Source organism: Microtus pennsylvanicus, chromosome 15, assembly GCF_037038515.1.
Source record: "Microtus pennsylvanicus isolate mMicPen1 chromosome 15, mMicPen1.hap1, whole genome shotgun sequence".
Lineage (NCBI taxonomy): Eukaryota > Metazoa > Chordata > Mammalia > Rodentia > Cricetidae > Microtus > Microtus pennsylvanicus.
In genome coordinates this window covers 15,151,839-15,171,462 of record NC_134593.1, presented here as the reverse complement: position 1 = coordinate 15,171,462, position 19,624 = coordinate 15,151,839, and the positions used below count along the sequence as shown (strand labels likewise).

Below are 19,624 nucleotides of genomic sequence, written 5' to 3'. Positions count from 1 at the left end.
CTGTTTGTATGAATGTGTGCATGTATTATTGGATAGTTACAACTCAGGGCCCTGCATTAGTCTGCTCAGGTTGCCGTGAGTAAATGCCATGGACTTCAACAATAGAAACTTGAAGTTTGATCAGGAGGGGTTCATCTGCTGAATCAGGATCTGAGAGAATTGGGTTTGGAAACTGGACCTAGTAAAACCTGACATGCAGAACAGACAGAGAAACAAAGGGAAGGACAAGAGTGAAGATTGAAGGAGGCTTGAAAACAGGGAACCTCTGTTTCCGGCTTCGCTGGAGTAGTTTTTTCGAAGTCCTACAAAGGAAAGGTTAAAGCAAGCCAAATTTAGGCCAGAGGTTTGGGTTGTCAAGGGACATATTGGAACCAGCCCAAGATCTGACTTGAAGGCCGTTTGAAACATCTTAGAGGACAATCCAAAGAACTGTCTTTGGAAATTGAGGAGACTGCCTATTGAGGTGCCGCCTCTGCGAGCCCAGCAGGTTGTCATTTCTGACTCACACAAAGCGCCATATGGGCTACTGGCTCCAAATTAAGCAAGCAACTGGGAGGTCAGTGGAGAGGATAGAATTTTTAATTTACTTGAAAGCCTTTTTGCGGACCGTATAATACTATTCAAGTGAAAAGTAGGCAGGCAAAGGTGGTTCTGAGGCTTAACGGGGGGAGGAAAAATTATATTGGCTACAAACATTCTCTGCCTAACCCACAGCACGTAGAACACACAGGAGACTTTCAGACAGCTAACACACTCCTCCCTGGGAAACCATCTCAGAGAAGACTGAACAAAAAGTATGGATAGGAGTGAACTTGACCGTTTCTAGCAGTCCACTCTGACCCCCAGGGTCTCCAGCCAGCAGGGCAGTGAGCATTGGACAGTAGTGCCCAGGCAAGTCTGGCCTGAACTAACTGCCGAATCCTTTGATCTCGCTGTGGTTTGACTTGCAGAAGACATCTGGCTGGGGGTTCTCAGACACACATGATGAAACCTTCCCAGGGAAGGTTTCTGTAAAGCTCTGAAACACTGTGGCTAGAGGGATAAGGGCACAGTGTTACAAACCCCACTGGGGACCTGTACAAAAACTGCAAGGGTACAGAATCAATGAGGAAGACGAAAGGGCTTTGTTAAATGTACCCTTGTCTTGCTTTCCTATTGGTTCTGCAACACTCAAAGAGCTAAATGAGCCATTCCATGGGGAATTTTGGAAGTCAGGTCCCTGGAGAAAATTGCCCTTTTCCTTTTTTTTCCTTTCTTTCTTTCTTTTTTTCTTTTTTTTCTTCCTTTCTTTCTTTCTTTTTTCTTTTTTTTTTTTTTGCAGTTTGGGAAGGTGGACTTGAGGGGAGGTTGATTCGTCGGTAGGCCAGTTCGCCAGCCGCACTTAGGAACTCCTTTGCTGTGTGATGTGTTCTCTGACCTTAAAGCCACACGACAAGTGTAGAAGTCTCCACTCTGGAGCTGTCCTGGATCCAAGACCAAGTGCTGGATATTTGAGACAAGCAGTTTATTTGTGGGTCTAAGAAATGGAACAGTTTTAAGCAGCAGAAAGCTCAGCTAAGAGAATGTCGTATGTTCTGTGCCAGAAACGTTTGCTGCGGAATATGTTGTTCCCACTTGGTTCTCAAGCAACAAGCTCCTATAGGCAAACCCGTCCTCACACACATCTGTGAAGTTATGATGAGACATCTGGATGAGCGGCTAGTGCCATGTTTAAAGTACAGAAGCATGAAAGCCCTCCAGCCATGAAGTAAACATTAAGAAGTTGGGAAGAGCCATGGAGGTTTTTGAAATGGCCTCAGTGGCTGTGCTACAGACAAGCTCGTCTTTGGACAAGGAACCCAAGTGATTGTGGAACCAAGTAAGTCAATTATTTGTCCGGATTTGGAGCTAAGGGATCTTCTACCTAGGTGGAAGTACAAGGAAATGTAAAAGGAATAATATGGAGAAGCCCGGCGGTCCAGGACTGTCCAGGAAGATGTCTAGAAGAGATGAGCTATGGTTAGCTTCTCCATAGGAGCTGGGGCACCTATAAAAAAGTAGAATTGGGGGATTTAAAATTACCTATGCTCTCAGAAGAACCTGAGAGCATTGTGCCTTCTCCGTGGAATCAAGTCAAACTGTAGAAACCAAAGTGGGACAGCTTCAACAGGGTCAGGACGAATCTGAGCCCAGGTGGTCCTGTAGCAGTGGCTCCAGATTTAAATAATGCTGACCTTCCATAGGTCAAATGCCTGCTCCTGGGAGAGCATAGGATGAATCAGAGTCCTGGATGCGGAGCGTGAAGCCAGAATAAGTGGCCATGCACTACAAATATGTGAGCATGGTCCTCTGTGGAAGGAAGGTGTGCAGACACTCGGGTCTACTTGTTCAAACTGCAGCTGGAAGGTGCTACTAGAGAGAAATAAGGAGGAAGCAGTGTGGTTCCCAGTGAGACCAGATCCAAGAATGGGAATTAAGTGAGTGTGTGGGACTTCCAGCCAAGAGACACTTAAAAGTCTGTGGGAACTCCCTATGTGCCTTCAGAACCCGTGTTCATAGCTGTTCTAAAGCAGCAGCGCTAAAAGTGTTGAAAGAATGTGCTCTACACAAAAGGTGTCTTTTAGCATCACTAGAGTTGACATCTAAATTCAACAATTTCTTGTTATTAAAAAGGACAGTGATTTCTACTTGGTAGAAGCTGCCAGTTATTGCAGTCAGGTAGTGGGTATCGCCCTAAGCCAGGGGTCTACGGGTCAGCAAACTCCATTAAAGTATAGTGACAAGCAAATCTTAGCCTAGTGACAAGCACCAGTAGCCACAGGCCATCAGCCTGGCTTCTGGGAAAGAAACAAGTGCTCTCTGCCCTGCTGTTTTGAAGCTCAGTTTGTTTTCCAAGGTCAAGAAGGGGCTCTGGGAGGCCAGATGGGGGACTGTGGTGGGGCAGGCTCCACTCACTCAGAGAACTGTAGGAACGGGAGGGTCCTGTGTGGGCAGTGAAGGAAGTGAAGGATCTAGAAACAGGAAGGGAAACCCAAGCTTGGGGGGCATCTTCAGACTCCTCAAGGCCACCTACTGTAGAGGCTCAGAGCCAGAAGAGACAGACCTGAGGCTGAACAGTGAAGCAGGGAAGTTCATGTTCACAGCTTTTGTTTTGTTACAGTAAAAGTTCGTAAGTCGAGCAACTCAGTCTATTTATTGCCTTTCAATTTCTTTCTTTCTTTCCTTTTTATTTATTAAAAATTTCCACCTCCTCCCATCCTCCTGTTTCCCTCCCACTGCCCCCTTCCCCTCCTCCTCCCTCTCCAGTCCTAAGAGAAGTCAGGGTTCCCTGCCCTGTGGGAAGTTCAAGGCCCTCCCCCCTCCATCCAGGTCTAGAAAGGTGTGCATCCAAACAGACTAGGCTCCCACAAAGCCAGTACATGCAGTAGAATCAAAACCCAGTGCCATTATTATTAGCTTCTCAGTCAGCCCTCATTGTCAGCCACATTCAGAGAGTCGAGTTTGATCACATGCTCATTCAGTCCCAGTCCAGCTGGCTTTGGTGAGCTCCCATTAGATAAGGCACACTGTCTCAGTGAGAGGACCAACCCCTCACGGTCCTGACTTCCTTGCTCATGTTCTCCCTCCTTCTGCTCCTCATCTGGACCTTGGGGAGCTCAGTCCAGTGCTCCAATGCCGGTCTTTGTCTCTATCTCCATCCATCGCCAGATGAAGGTTCTATGGTGATATGCAAGATATTCATCAGTGTGGCTATGGGAGAAGGCCAGTTCAGGCACCCTCTCCTCCGCTGCCCAAGGACCTAGCTGGGGACATCCCCTTGGACACCTGGGAACCCCTCTAGAGCCAAGTCTTTTGCCAACCCTAAATGGGAACCAGCGCTATTTCCGGTCCCAGCACCCATTTCCCTGGCTCTGTGAATGGAAACTGGGTTCTCAAGGGCTTAAGAAAGAGGCCCAGCCACATTTGCTGTCTTTACCCCCAATGACAGCATCAGCTCATGAAGCTGGTTACGATGGCTGCTATCGTGTAGACTCCAGTGTTTAAGTAGTATAAGGCTTTGATGTGGATAATGTTTTATGTAGTTACAGGAACTCTTGAACAGACTCAGGAGGCCTCGCCCTCAAGCACTTTGCCCTTTCCTATCCAGCTGATACATGACCTGGTGGTCATTAGCTTACTTGAGCCTTCCTATAACTATTTTTGCTTAAAATGGCCATTTAGCATTTCAGCAAAACCAAAATGATTCCTTTCTCTTAGGAAAAATGAAATATTCTGCCAAAAATCTAAGGATAAGAGATGGCAGATTAAGGAGTTAGTAGCCAAAAACCTAGGGACATTCCTAAATATCAACACTTAGAAGATAAAAGGAGTTAAACAGGCTGAAAAATGCAGCGCTTAGATCTCCAAAACCTTCAAGAGATTCTATTCCTCAGGCTACCCTCATCTGCCAACCCTATGCCAACAGACGAGGTGGACTGGAAGGGATGGGTAGCAAAGAGCCCAGCTGATGCCTAAGCAAGTACTGAACCAGTGCAGCCCATCTATGGGAACGGGTGCCTGCTCATCAGAGAACCACGTTGCGCTAGTACCCTTAGAGCAGTGGTTCCCAACCCATGGGTCATGACCCCTCAGAAGGGAGTGTGTGACCCTTTAACAGGAGTCACAGGTCAGATATCCTACATATCAGATATTTACATTATGATTTATAACGGTAGCAAAATTACAGTCATGAAGTAGCAATGAAATATGTATATGGTTGGGGTTTATGACAACATGAGGACCTGTATGAAAGGGTCTCAGCATCAAGAAGTGTGAGAACCACAGCCTTGGAGTTACTATAGCTCAGTTTCAATGACTGAAGTTTCTCAGGACATTGGAGGTGGCGTCTAAAACTGAAATTTATTAGTTGCTGCAGTGAATTACAATAGAATTTGAGGGCCAATGGGTCTTTCATAAGAAAATACTTGATGCACAATGGAAAACTCTACCCTGAAGATTAATAAGAATAAATTTTCTACAACTACCTTGAAAAGCCATAGGTCGGGTTCTGGTTCTGGTACTGGTCCTCTCTCTGGTTGGGAACTAGGGCCACAGAACTTTGCTCAGATAAGCCTCTCTCACTCTCAGAGGAAAATGAGTTGCTGTCATGGTATAGAAAGGAGGGTTAGAAACATTGAAAAGACACGAAAGAAGCCATTAAATGTACTCTATCATCTCTCTGTCTATTGAGAGATCGATAGATCTGCCATCTAGGTCTCTTCTTTTTCCTTGAAAACTTGCATTAAACCAGCAAGGTTGACTGCAGGCTAGGTGATCCCCAAGATCCCTTCCTCATCTTGGTCTCTTTTCTTTTCTTTCTCTTTTCCTTTGAGAACTTGCATTACACCAGCAAGGCTGGCCACAGACTAAGTGGTTCTCCAAGATCCCATCCCAGCCAGGGTCATGCTTAACTCTTCTGTTAGCTCTGAGTCTGGAGACTCTGCACAAGGCCTCGGGGACCCATATTCACCCCAGAAGCACAGCCACTGGCTCCAGAACAGTAGAGAAGTGATGGAGTTCTCCTAGAGGCGCTGCCCACGGTAACACGGTCCAGGGTTTGCAAATCCAGGCTCTATAATCAGTGATTTGACTACCAACAGTCAAGAGCTGGAGCCAGGCCAGAGAGCAACAGTCTTACAAATGACCTCCAAAATACCAAGTCCAATGGGGCAGTCATTACCACTTACATGGTGACATGAGAAGTTTTAATATTCTAGAGGAAATGAAGTGGGAAAGGTGCAGGGAAGTAGGAAGTCTAGCAGTCCTAAGTGACTGGTACTGTCAACTCGGTCTCTGTCTTTCAGAGGATAATAAAAACTTAAGGGTTTTTATTCATTTAATAGGTAAGGGTTCTCCATTGCCTATTGCTTCCAGGGATTTGTTTTGTATCCTTATTTCTAAGCAGAGAAATGCCAGAGCAACGAAAAGAAGGAGGAAAGCTAAGTTATGTTATAGTGATTGCAGCCTGATTGATGTTTGACAAATTGCATCTGAGCGAAAAGTACTGTTTTATTTTCTCTTTAAACCATTTCTACTTGAAATTCGGAATTATCTTCTGTGTTAAGAGTCAAATCCTTGAGGCTACTCCTTTGGGCAGGGGAAAGGAGGTTGAAAAAATAAACGCATACTCTCTGTTGGGCCACTGACCACACACATCCCCGCGATACACTACTTTCTTCTCTGGGTTCTGCCAGCAGTGGTGGAAGTTAATGCAATATGTGAAGCTCAAGTGGGGAAAGTAAGAATTTTAAATCAAGTCTTCAGGTCTGAGAAAGCTTCAACTTCGAATAATGGTCCTGAACTGGCAGTCTCTTTTCCCCGGCTCTAGCTCTACCTCCTGAGTTTGGTGAGAGATAGTGTGATCCACGTAGTCACACGATTACTATTTATTCCTGAGACGTCCATCTGGCTCCAGAATCAGAAGAAATTATTAGACAAAACTAACTGAGGACAGCAGCACAAGGACTAGACCTCCCTCACCCACACACCACACAGCACTAGTGGGGGCCTGTCAAACACAGCCACTTGGCTACTCAACTTTCAGGTCCCTGGCCCTTTTCTAGGCTCAGCAGTTAGGAAACAACTCATTATTACCATGAAACTCCCTGAGTAATGGAGGAAAAATAGGACTCAAATCAGGACACACTATCTGTGGCTCTAGAGAAAGGAACCAAAGTATGAGAAAATGATGTTTCTAAGGCCTCCTCTCCTTGCTTTTCAGTCAGGGTAAGAAATTTAGTATTCTATCTCTGTATCCCGCTATTGATGCTTTTCTTGGAAAGTCTTCTAAAAAACTGGGAGCTCAAATTGACTTCTTGAAACCAGCTGACTGTCACCCTCTCTTGCCCTGTTTCAGCCCTGTCCTGGCACCTCTGAGATGGAGACATCCTGCCCACTTTCCTATCCAAATGTTCAGCTACTATTAGCTCAAAGAAGGACATTCTGTGTACTCGGCCCCCTGTCCTATCAAGGACAACTTTGTAATTCTCTGAACTGTGGGCTCTACAGGCTGAGACGCAGGCTGTGAGGAATGGCACAGATGTTCAGACTCAGGCCCAGGGCTAGTCCCAGACTGGTTATCTGTAAAGCAAGGCTATAATGTGCTTCTGGAACACCCGGCAGATGTTTTTTGGAGCTGGCACAAAGCTCTTTGTGGAGCCCTGTAAGTTGATCTTTTTCTTTATTTCTGTGGATAACTTGAGTCCTGAGACTAGAGCAACCCCCCAGTTTATATTACAAATTATAACTAGTAGATTGGCTTACATCTCAGAGACAGAGTGCACCAGAAGGAAGTGAGCCAGCACGAGAACACTGAGCTGCTCACATGCTTCTCCAACTGCTTTTATTTTTAAAATACAGATGCTAAAACGCTAGTCCTCATTTATTTCTGAAATCTTCAGATCAACCTAGAAAACAGAGGAATCTTTTTGAAATTATACTAGTAAATGTAGCACTGGGGGGAAGGGAGGCAGTCACAGGTGCGCTTGGGCTCAAACTCCCCAGGATGTGGCTTGTTTCCTACAGACACCTTTGGCTAAGCTGACTAGTCGGCATGCCTCCTGACAGAGCACAAATATTCCTCCGCTAGGAAGGCTTTGGAGACAGGTGGAATAACCGGGTGAGGTAGGGCAAACCTTAGGGCTTAAGTGAAATTCCAGACTGGCAATGAACCGTGAAATTCTGAGTGGCATGTGTTATAGATACCACAGTTCCTAGAGAACCAATGGGATCATAAAGAGCATGTAGAGAGGGCGGTCTCTATCTCTCTGCTGTTCGCCCGCATGTAATTTTAGCACTGTATGAGTGTCTTAAGAGAATGGCTGAAAACAAAATGAACGGTATTGTCCAAGTAAATACATTTGAAAGAAAGTGTTGAAATCCAGTCATATTCGTGGAATAATAAGAGATTATTCTCAAAGATAAACAATGAAATCTTTCCTTTAAATGTTATCTTCAAATATTTGTTTAAATCAAATGTAAAGTAGACTAAGTTCCATACGACAACTACATGGAGTACATTCTACTTATTTAAAAATAAAGGGTCAGTTCAAACCAGATAGCTGTTTTCTTTGGTTACCATGCCAATCAGAGGCCAACAAATTGATTAAATAAACTTTTATTTCAATTGTTTTAAACATATGGATCTTAAGTAGAGAGAGAGCCTGAGAAAATGTTTTACTAAATCAATACTCTGTGTCCAATCTAAAACCCCAACAACTACATTCAAGTCTCAGCATGTGTGTTTATGCATGTCTCCAGACATCCACCTTGCCGGCTATATTATAAGTTATTCAGATATAATCTCCCTATGATAATAGGTGATAATCTCTTGATGCATTTAGATTTGAAAATCCCACACAAGCATCTGGGCCCAGGAGCACACACCAGTAATATTAGCACTCAGCAAGCTGAGGCAGGAGGATTGAGTGTGATGTTAACCTTAACTACTTAGAGAGACCCTGTCTCAAACAGCAAAAATACAAGTAAGCTTTCACTGTCCAACTTTCTCAAACTGAAACGTGCTCTTGAATAACCAACAAGATGGATTTGAGCTTGCTTTGGTTAGTTTGATTTTTTTTTAATTGAACAAATTTCTAACTCCTAATTCTCTTGAAAATCAACCACAATACATCTCAAGCCACAAACAGGATAATGAACAAAAAATGCCATGCTCCTGGAAGGAGGTAAGTAATTAAGACTTGTGGTTTCCAGCCGTTAGTGCTGGGGTTATCAGTTTTACTGTCAGTGACTTCAGTGTGTAAGAAAACAAAACAGGAAATAAAAAAGCAAAGGTTTTCTCACGAAGGTTGGGAGTAAATATTCTAAGAAAGTCTTTAAAAAACAAGAAAGAAAGAAAGAAAGAAAGAAAGAAAGAAAGAAAGAAAGGAAGGAAGGAAGGAAGGAAGGAAGGAAGGAAGGAAGGAAGGAAGGAAGAAAGAAAGAAAACAAAATCTTGTCTAGAGCTAAAGTCAAAATAGAATCTTGGAAAGTTGTCCTTCCCTGAGTGCCAGATCCCCATCTTTCATTTGAGCTTCTTGGTGAAGAAAAAATAAAAAGAATTATGATGCAGACATGAGGAAGCCTTCTCGGGACAGCTTGTTCTCTTGGGCTCGCCCAGATCCACCGTGATCTAATTATACCATGGAGATCAGCAGCCACCTTTCCATTAACAACCACTCCTCTCAACCAACCCGGACCAACTGACTTGGTCAGAGCTTTACTACTGTGGACCCCATGGCTAAAACTCAGACCCAGACTCTGGATAGAGCACTAGAAAAGTCAATTCTTTTCTACTTGCATATGCACTACCAAGATTTTCTGTTTAGTAAAAGACTTGCTGCCTTGATCATAACCCATAAGAGATAACATACATTGTAATTCAACATAGTTTTCATTTGATACCAACAACCCCATCTTTTCATTAGTAAACACTATGGGCTTATGGTCCCTGTTCATGAGAGAAATTACTGTTGAAAGTCAGAAATGAGTTTTAGGATTAGAAATCTGTTCACAGGTCAGTGGCTGCTCCTTATTATAAGTAAGAACAAGGCTCTTTGTTTTGTGGTTATTTAAAGATAACATAGAATCCAAGTCTCTGTGGATACAAAATTATCACAATTCAGAAGCTCCAATCAGGCAGTATGAGAATCATTACTGTCTTTCTCAAAGCGTCAATACTGCCCGTTTTAAGGAGAGAAAAGGTGCATACCTAGAATAGCACTGGGTTATAGTCAAAGCAAGGTATGAAAGAAGAGGCAGGTAGAGGATCCAGTTCTGGGACCAGCGTTCATTCCACAGCCCCTCTTAGAATAAAGTAAGAAATAAGTTTAGCTTGTTCTATTTACTTTCTGAGGATAATGGTTGTTATCTGATGGTGTGTGCCTCCAGTCTTATCACTCAGAAGATACAAACAGAAGAGTCACGAGTTCAAGATCACCCCTGACTACATAGCAAGTTCAAAGCCAGTCTGGGATGCATGAGACCCTGTCTCCAAAGAAATGACTCCAAGGAGGTAGCAAACACCTTTAGTCTGAGATGCATGAGACCCTGTCTCCAAAGAAATGACTCCAAGGAGATAGCAAACACCTTTAGTTTTACCACTTAGGAGGCTGAGGGAGTTAAAAGGATCAAGGGTTTGATCAGCCTGATATACAGTTAAAAACTATATCAAACAAACATAAATAAACAAAAACACTCAAATTGTATAGTAGGCAGGCCCTTGGGAAAAGAATCAGTATCCACCCAAATGGAGAGAAATCCAGCCTTTCCTTCCAGTGCAATCTGTTCCAGTCTACAGAACAGGGAAAACACCTCACAGTAACTCCAAATGCCACCCTCTGAGTTTGAGTTGACTATGCAGACCTTTCTAGAAGTCTGTGTTTTTAACTGACACATGCAAAGTATGAGCGCCTTCCATAATCTCCTCCAAGGGCTCCCATGTTTAAAATTAACAAACTGACCCAGACAGATATTCAGCCTGACCTCAGTTGTCCAACTAACTAACAAATCATAGATAAGTCCAGCTTACCCAAAAACTTGGTTTTAAAAACTGTTTGTGTGTGCACAGGTAGGCATGTGTGTGCAGGTGCAAGCACACATGAGCACAGGGAAGCCAAAGGACTACACTGAGTATTATGCTCAGAAACACTACCTATCTCATTTGAGACAGAGTCTCTTGTTGGCTTGGCATTCACCAATTAGGCTGGACTAGCTGGTCAGCAAGCCCTGAAAATCCTGTCTCTGCTCCCCAGTGCTGAGATGACAAGAACTTGCTACTATGCTGGCATTTTTATGTGGGCTCTAGAAATCAAACTCAGGCCCTCGTGCTTGCAAAGCAAACACTTCACCAAATGAGCTCTCCAGCCTTCTTTGGGTTGGGGATTGGGTTTGGTTTAGTTTGATACAGGGTATCATATAGCCGAGACTGCACTGCTACTCAAGGGTAACCTAGAACTCCTGATCATCCTGTTTCCCCCTTCCTGCTGGAATCAGTGGTATATAGCACTATGGTGGGTTTATGTAGCGCCAGGGATCACACCCAGGGCCTCATATTATATCCTCAGTTCTAGAAATTTCTTTATAGTTGCTACACCACATCTCTCTTCCAATCCTATCTCCTTTCTGCTCCTTATTATGAAGCCAAACTAAGTGTTCCTTCTTTCCTCTCACCTTGCCCATGCGTCTATGAAAGGCTATCAGGGATACCACTAACAAGGTATAGAGTGTTCTAGATTCTAGACAACACCAGTTTAATTCTCCTAAGGCTGTAGATTATCATCTCAGTTGATTATATTTTCAGAAATTCAGCCTCCTACCACACCATCTGTTTTCATTATGAAAAATGGAACGAATGTTGCCTGTCTGGTGAAGGACTTCTATCCCAAGGAAGTGAATATAAGTCTCAAGTCATCCAAGAAGATAGCGGAATTTGACCCTGCTATAGTCATCTCCCCCAGCGGGAAGTACAGTGCTGTCAAGCTTGGTCAGTATGGAGATTCGAATTCAGTGACATGTTCAGTTCAGCACAACAGTGGAACTGTGCACTCGACAGACTTTGAACCACATGCAAATTCTCCTGGTGAGTATCTAGCTTCAAGGAGCTAAGATGGGAAAACTGGAGGAAAAGAGAAGTGGACAGTGTGAGCCCAGCATAGGTTACTTCTGGTTTAGCATTATGCTGAAAAAAAAAAATGAAGGCGCTCATCTCTGGCTAAGAAGGAACTGCTCTGCGTCTCTCCTCTTATTTAATCCCCATCGCTCATCTTCACCAACCATGGTTTTTTTCATATAAATGTCTGGCACCAATGGTATCATTTTAATCCGAAAACCCCACAAGGGTGGTTGTCTCATCATTGATTGAAAATCTTTGTTCTCCCTACAGATTAGAGAGCATCTTGAGGTTGTCCTGATGATGACAAAGGTCCCAAATCAAAGGAATCCTGCCTGTATAAACAGATATATGGCCCTCTTATCCTCAGTTTACCAACCCAGAGTCTCCTCTTTTTGCTTCTTGCTTGCCAACTTAATCTTGACCACTCTTGCTTTTTCTAGATGACATAAAACCACCAGAACAGGAAAGTGCCACACAAACTTCAGAGACTTGCCATGGCTCAAAAGGTTAGTTCAAACAAAGTGGTTAAAACAAATCCTGTCATTGTCACCTGAGACCTCAAAGCATCAAACTTCAAAAGAAAACAAAAAACCATACCGAATCCACTGGTTCCCCGACTCCATCCCAGCAGAGCTGGCCAGGCTGTGAGCCGGTGTTTCCCTCCTGTCTGGGTGGGCACAGGAGCCTGAGGGCTCTTAGTGCTGCCTGGCACCGTGCTGGGTGTACAGGCCAGGAAGAGCTGTGGCCATTTGGAGCAGACTGGAGACAGTTGTTGGCACTGTAGAGAGAAATCTGGCCCCTCCTGAAGCCGCTGTTTTACTTTTATTCCATCATAGTTCACAGCAAGGATGTAAACATGATGTCCCTCGTAGTGCTGGGGCTACGGATGCTGTTTGTCAAGAGTGTGGCCACCAACTTTCTCTTTACTGCCAAGTTACTCTTCTTTTAAGGTAAGAATTGCTCACTTTGTATTGACAACTCCACCCCAATTATGCTATAAATTGGGAAGAATATTTGGAAATGGTAACAAACAAGGAAAGTGTAGTGGTACCATCCCATAATTTTAGCCCTTGGGAAGCTAAGGCAATAGGATTGATGTAAGTTCAAGACCAGCCTTGATATATAGCACCAAGCTGGCCAGGGATATGTAGCAAGACCTTGTTTCAAAAGAAAGGATGGAGGGAGGGAGAAACAGAGAGGGGGATTGAAGGAGGGAAAGAGGGAAGGAGAGAGGGAGGTAGGAAGTGATGGAGAGAAGGAGGGAGAAAGGGAGAAAGGGAGGGAGGGAGGGAGGGAGGGAGGGAGGGAGGGAGGGAGGGAGGGAGGGAGGGAGGGAGGGAGGGAGAAAGAGAGAAAGAGCACTTAGGCATGCCTATGAAACTCATCTTTCCTGGGGCTGGAGAGATGGCTCAGTGGTTAAGAGCACTGATTGCTCTTCCAGAGAATAAGAGTTCAATTCCCAGCATCCACATGACAACTCACAACCATGTGCAAGTCAAGTTCCAGGTATCTGATACCCTCTTCTAGCTACCAAAAGCACTACACACGCATGGTCCACAGACACACGTGCGAGTGAAACACCCATGCACATAAACAAAATAAAATACTCCTCCCCTTATTTTTCCCAGTGTTTCCAAATGTTTATCAATTTCTGTTCAAGGAATGACCCAAAATTTTGAGGGTTGGATTGATCTCTAAGTACAGCCAATAATTCCCAAATGGGTATCTAGCCCCACCTGCTACTGCACTCGCAGTCCGGAGGCCACAGGCAGCACAGCAGTATAAAGAATGTTGCCCTGGGTACCAGAAAACTGAGTTTTAGTCCTGACCTTGTGACTAGGTCTCTGATTCCATGGCCAGTTTGTTTACCCTCTCTGGGCCTGGGTTTAAGAATGGTTACAAGAAAGCCAATGGGTTTGAGTACTATACTGACCAGCAGAACCTCTGCCACATTCCACAATTGATTAATGATGTCTGTAGTGGTGCAGCATAGTTGGTACCCACCATCCCAAAATGACATCACCCCTGCAACCTCTTCCAGAGTTCAGAGTCTATGATTCTGTAATGATTTTCCTTGTCTTGCAGGCTGGCTGGCATGAGGAGACTATGATTCCTGAAAGAAACCAAAAGCTTACAAAGATGCTATACCCAAGGCTTCCAACTCCTTAGTGCTTCAAACTGACCCATCACCACTGCATCCAAAGGGCTGCTAGGAAAACCAGCTATTCTGTGACGGCAGCAAGCCAGCTAATTCTCCAGTCCAGTAGAAAAGCAAAAGCCCTTGGGAGTGGGGTTTGTGGGCCTGGCTTTACACGCTGTTTTATAAAAGCATAGAAAGCTATGAAGATATAGACTTGTTTTCTTTTACCCCTATAACTGTTCTACTTTGAAAACGGTTTCCCTCCTTCTTTATTTACCCAGAAAGCGAGGAGCAGTAAACCACCAGCTTAATAACCCGGGAGGAAAATGGTCTTGGGAGAGAGAACGTGTGTTGTGTTAGCTAAACATGGAAAATGCACTCAACCCACTCCTAGCCAGCGCCCTCCTCCCTCCCCTGAGGTCAGTATGGTCCACTCTCTGTCTTTACTCCCACACCATGCAGGAGAGTTTCCCCAGCAGCACTAGGGCGCCAATGACTTCAGCACTTTCTGTTTCTCCTAATACTTTATGCTCATCTGTGGCTCCTGAAGGCTCTCCAAACAGGCAATAAAGCTTCTACAATCACATCTAACCATTCTCCACTCTATTACCAAAGATGAAAGTAAAATACAGAGAGGAAGGATACCTCTTTCTGTGAACTGACTTCACTGCACAAACTGGCTGAGTCCCAGGCACAGTACTGAGGGTACGGAATTGCGACCTGTGCCCAGCCTGCCAACCACTCATTGGGCAGCAGTTTTGGAAGCAGGGACAAGAATGTGACCTCTCTCTTTTTCCCTGTGAAGGCAGCAACTTTATTGTCTTTTTCTGGCCAGTCTGTGCCCTGGGCTTTGACATCACTGGGCACAGATCCTTTTGCCTTGGTCTTTGATGTTGGTGCTTTCCTGCCTTTTTTCTCCGGCCTGCCTCTGCTGCATTTGTTAAGCTGCAACCTCTGCAGTCACTCACTGTGGGCTGCCTGGGAAGAAGGCACTCAGCCCTGTTGAGCTATTAGTCTGCTGGAAGCCAGAGTGGGCATGTCAGTCACACCACAGCTTCCTGACCCCAGGCCTGAGGGGCCTGTCTGGGGGACTAGGCCCTGGTTTCCTGCACTGTTATCACAGCAGCACCTTCCGTGTGGCATGCAGCTCTGTTCAGCCCAGCCTGGCAAGGCTTCAGCTTTATTGGTAGCACCAAGGTAGGAGCCTGTGGTTTCCTCAGCTCCTACAAGAAGTATAAAGCAGGGACCGTGGTGTGACATGAACAAGTACTCCTGGTAATTCCCCTGCCACCATAGGCCACAGACTCCAAACCAAAGGCGGTAACTATGCTGGGAGGCCCTGGGTTCAGGAAAATCTAGGAGGATAAGTCAGATCCACCCAGGAAACAGAAATGACAGCATTCCACACGTCACCTGCTACGTATGAAGACCACCTAGTCCCAAAACACTCACTTCTGCTCCTGGCTGTGACATCAGAATGCTATTTTGAAGTTGTTAGAAAAGATCGCATCCTCATTTTTCAAATGGAACAAAACATTTGCCCTGCCTACCCCACCCCCAGGAGAAAAAGGTTTGCACTTTGTCAAAAGTCATTCCGTGAGGCAGATATACTGCTAGGAACGGAACCAAGGTCTCAAGACTGTCAGCCCAAAGTTACTGTCCCAGGAGCTCACTGCATCACCAAAATGAGGACGATGTGCCAATCTAAATGTCACTACATTGAGCTCCAGGACCGCCTCTTGTCAGCAACAAATGAGAGGACTCTGACCCAGCAGCCAGAAAAAAAAAATCCTAGCACACCACAGAATTATAAATTTCTTCACCAAAATGAACCTCCGAAAGTTTTAAATCGATATTTTAGTTAGCAAACAAATAACAAGTTTGATTATAAGATTTTCCTACAAGGATGTCATTATCTTCTTGTTCAGATCCACCACCACCCGCATTACTCTCTCACATTCCTAACCCCTCCCACTGGCCCTCTCCCTCCCGGAAATTGTTCTCCCTCTGCTCTCAAGTATGTGTGTGTGTGTGTGTGTGTGTGTGTGTGTGAGAGAGAGAGAGAGAGAGAGAGAGAGAGAGAGAGAGAGAGAGAGAGAGAGAGAGAGAGAGAGACGACTGAAGGCAGGATCCAGGAAAGATGCTGCCTTGGGATGAACCGTAACCTGTGGTTTGCTCACCTCATCCTCTCGGTTGCTCCACATACTGGCTACGTTTCACTTACTGTGTCTAAAGAGCGTGCAAACTCCTGCCCGAATTCATTTTGATAAAGCCTCCTGGGTCTGGCTGCAGCAGAGTTCTAGAAGCACAGCATGGCATCCCTGGCTGTCAGGAGCCAGCTGAGACTATTTCTTACATCTGGGCTCTTCCATCCCTAGGGTTGTATCTAATAACTGCTGGTATATTTAAGATGCAGACGTTAATAGAGAAAGGTGAGAGCGTGTCTCAGAAACTGAAGGGGCATCTGTTTCAACATCACACACCAGTTATTCTTAGAGGAAATGGTCTTGTCTCAGGATACCATTGAGCTCCACACTCAGCACCTTAGAAAATGTGTTCAGTTCTTTGACAACTAGCAGGCATGTTCTTCAATGAAGAGAGAGAAACGTTGTCCAAACAAAATAAATAAAATGGGGGTTTCAGAGCACACTCAGGAAGAATAACATGACTAACCATAGCAAGATACAGGACGAAGGTACGATAGGAATGGATTTAATAATCTACTCGGAGTCTCAGATGAACGCTTACTAATTAATACACGGCAATGAGTAAGCGATGGTGGAGATACAGTGACGGTGATGTCCCTGGCCTGACACCTGCACCACCCTGATACCCTCACAGCAAGCAGCACAGGCTCGAGGACAGAGAAAAGGTATTTCCTCAAGATGTAGTTCTCCAAAGCCAATCACAGGAGACGCAGGTGACAAAGGCCCAGTGAGCCAGAAGGGAGATGTTCTGCTCCTTGGAAGCCAGAGTCTTCCCCGGCTGTGCCCAGGCCTTTTGTTAGCAATCACTTGGGGCACCACTAAAGGCTAGACTGGGATACAGACGCCTAAGAAGGATGCCTGACAACCTGAGATGTGACTTCCTGTGGAAGAAGGCCACTCCTCAACTGTGCTCCAGGGGTTTAGGTACAGGCTTCCTGGGCACCTGCATCACCATGGTGTCTGAAGCACAATAGTAAGTGCCACTGTCCTCGGTCCTCACTGGAGAGATCACCAGGTGGAAGGTTCTGTAGACGCTGCTGTGTCTTACAGAAATTCGACCTTGAACAAAGTCTGCATCACGGGATCTTGTATCGTCCCTGTAAAGGATGAACTGAAAGGACAGATCTTGCCTTCTGCGATACCAAAATAAATCTGGATTTCGAAAAGTCCCATCATAAGTGCAAAGCAATGTTACTCCACTGCCACTTGCGACTGTCTTGTCAGGTGAGCTCTGGGTCAGCGTGATACATAGCGCATCCTTGTCTGTGAAGAGGAAATGAGACAATAGTAGCTTCTGAGTTGCCAGACACTGACCAGCTCGGAGGAACTCAATAGAGAACAGGAATGAATGTCACAGGCAGAGAATGACTAGACAGAAGCTAAGCATGCAGGAACAAGGGACCGAGCCTCCAAAGGTCAGAGAAAGGGAAGGGGGTACAGAGCAAAAGAAATGCGCCCCTTACAGGTGAACAAAAGGCTGAGAGTCAAGCCAAGAATTATCCTTTAGGTCAGTGCAGGAGGCAGCCCATGGAGAAGGCCGCTGGGAGCTCTTTAATCTTCACAGGGCTCTGGATGGGCCGGAGATAGACAGGAAATGAGGGGAGGCAGGCAGCCGCTCATGTGACTGTCATATGACTGGGTCAGCTGAAGCTGTGAGGTAAGCGCCTCCACGAGGGACTGCTGCGGCTTATAGAAATGTTGGTCTCCAGACAGTCTAGGACTGAGACTTCTGACAGTGAAAATGAGTTGCTTTAAAAACTAAATGTGAGGAGGGGTGGAGGGAAGGACAGAGGGAGGTTGAGAACGTGGGATAAAGGGAAGGAAACTGCCATCCCTGCCATGGCACGCTTTGGCATACTCAATTCATAAAGTAAGTGGCTCTCCATTCCGAGGGTCTCTGATCATGGCTGGCGCCAGTCCATGAATCACACTTCAGGTAGCCCTGTCTCAGGGCACCTGACCTCTGTATTCACCTTGAAGAGCTCAATAAACGAACAAATGGATATGTTCCTGTGTAGTACGCAATGTGTAAAATCAACGCATAAGCCCATCACCCCTCTGTATAAAGGTGGAAAATGGGAGAACAAGATTGTTTCTAACACCTTTTCCAGCCTTGGACCCTACAAGTCTGGTTTCTGGTCTTGAGGGGTGCTTGCTGATCCTGACAGTGGTTACTGCATTGCGCTGTGTATCTTCCTGTCTCGTGGGACTGTCCACAGCCTACACTTGGCTACAGCGGTAAAATTACTGCCCCAGAGAGAGCTTCCTGGCAGGTAAAATGCAATGAAGGTTACTAAGGTACTGTTCTGAGAAGCCCTGTATACCTGCCGTGTCTGGAGACCCTGTGCCATCCCCTCCCAGTCACGCACCCCAACAATACGGCTTTCCATGTAATCCATGACACAGTATTTAGGAAGCACTGCTCTGGAATCAGAAACACTAATTCACTCCTCAACCCCATGAGGGTCTGCAAAGGCCCTTCCCTCCCTTTTTTTTTTTTTTTTACATCTGCTTCATCAGCAATACCTGTTAGCACTTGGAATCTTTCCCCCTCTCCCCTCTGCCCCTTCATGCAAACATGATCTCTTACAAGGACCACCGCAAAGAGTCCTAACTGGTCCCCTTGCTTCTGCTCTTGTCCTGAGCCATCCATTTTCCAGGTCTTTAGAATGCTAACTGCTCCTCTTTGCCTGTGTCTCTGAGCTCCTACAAAGCTCTGGCCCTTGCCTCTTTTCCAGCCGTACTCACATGTATTCCTTGCTTTCTCGGTCTCCCTCAGCTGTTACAGCCTTTCTTGTAGTCCTCCGTCGACTTCCCTGTCCCAGCTAGTTCCAGCTGTCTAAAACTCTGGGCCTAGTCCTTCATGACCTTCACTCCAGTGAGATGTCCCTGGCCACTCCACTTGGTTCCTAACTCATTGCCACCCTGGATTACCGGATTACAACTTTGTTGGAATTTTCCCTCAGATTGCTATCTGAAATCACAAGGATTTGATACATATATATATTTGATACATATATTACATATATATATATATAAGATATATAATCACTTCTCTCTTCAGTCTCAACACACACACACACACGAGCTCCACAAGACTAATGAAAACTTCATCTTTTCACTGATGAGAAGCTTGTCTTTCAATACGTAGATGTGCAGTGGAAGAAGGCTGCTCCCCTGAAAAGCTCACCAGAGAGGCTCAGTGTGAGGTCCTTGCCTAGCATCCTGAGGCTCTGGTCTCCATCTCCAGGGGTGGGGAAGAAAGAGAGAAAGAAGGAGGAGGAAGAGGAGAAAAAGAAGGGGAAAGACTTTAGCAGCAGCACAAACACAAGAGAGCAGTCAATATTTATTTCAAATAAATATTTGAAATTTACTAAAATTTACTAATATCTGGAACATGCCGTATTTGGGACATCACTCTACATTTTTTTAAAAAGTATTCATTATTTACCTGGAATTCTATTTTCACTTGACCTCCTGAATTGTATCTGGCAGCCACAGGCATGGAGAGTTCTCAGGGGAAATACTACCTGGGCCAGCATCCCACTGTGAGCATCTTTAAGGCCCTGCATGTTGGAGGGAAGATTCAGAGTGAAAGGGCTGCTCTCCCTCTCAGAGCCTGCAGCTTGGAGGGATCCTTGCACACAG

The 19,624-nt window shown here is 45.3% G+C and overlaps 2 gene segments (V, D, J or C); both read left to right on the top strand.

Moving 5' to 3' along the window:
* Positions 1-19,624, top strand: part of LOC142836168 (T-cell receptor alpha chain constant-like) — a 203,679-nt gene that overhangs the window by 111,972 nt on the left and 72,083 nt on the right.
* On the top strand, positions 1,765-14,355 carry LOC142836169 (T cell receptor delta constant-like). The segment is given in 5 exon segments: positions 1,765-1,858; positions 11,318-11,596; positions 12,070-12,135; positions 12,466-12,579; positions 13,715-14,355. Coding segments are annotated over 3 exon segments (423 nt in total).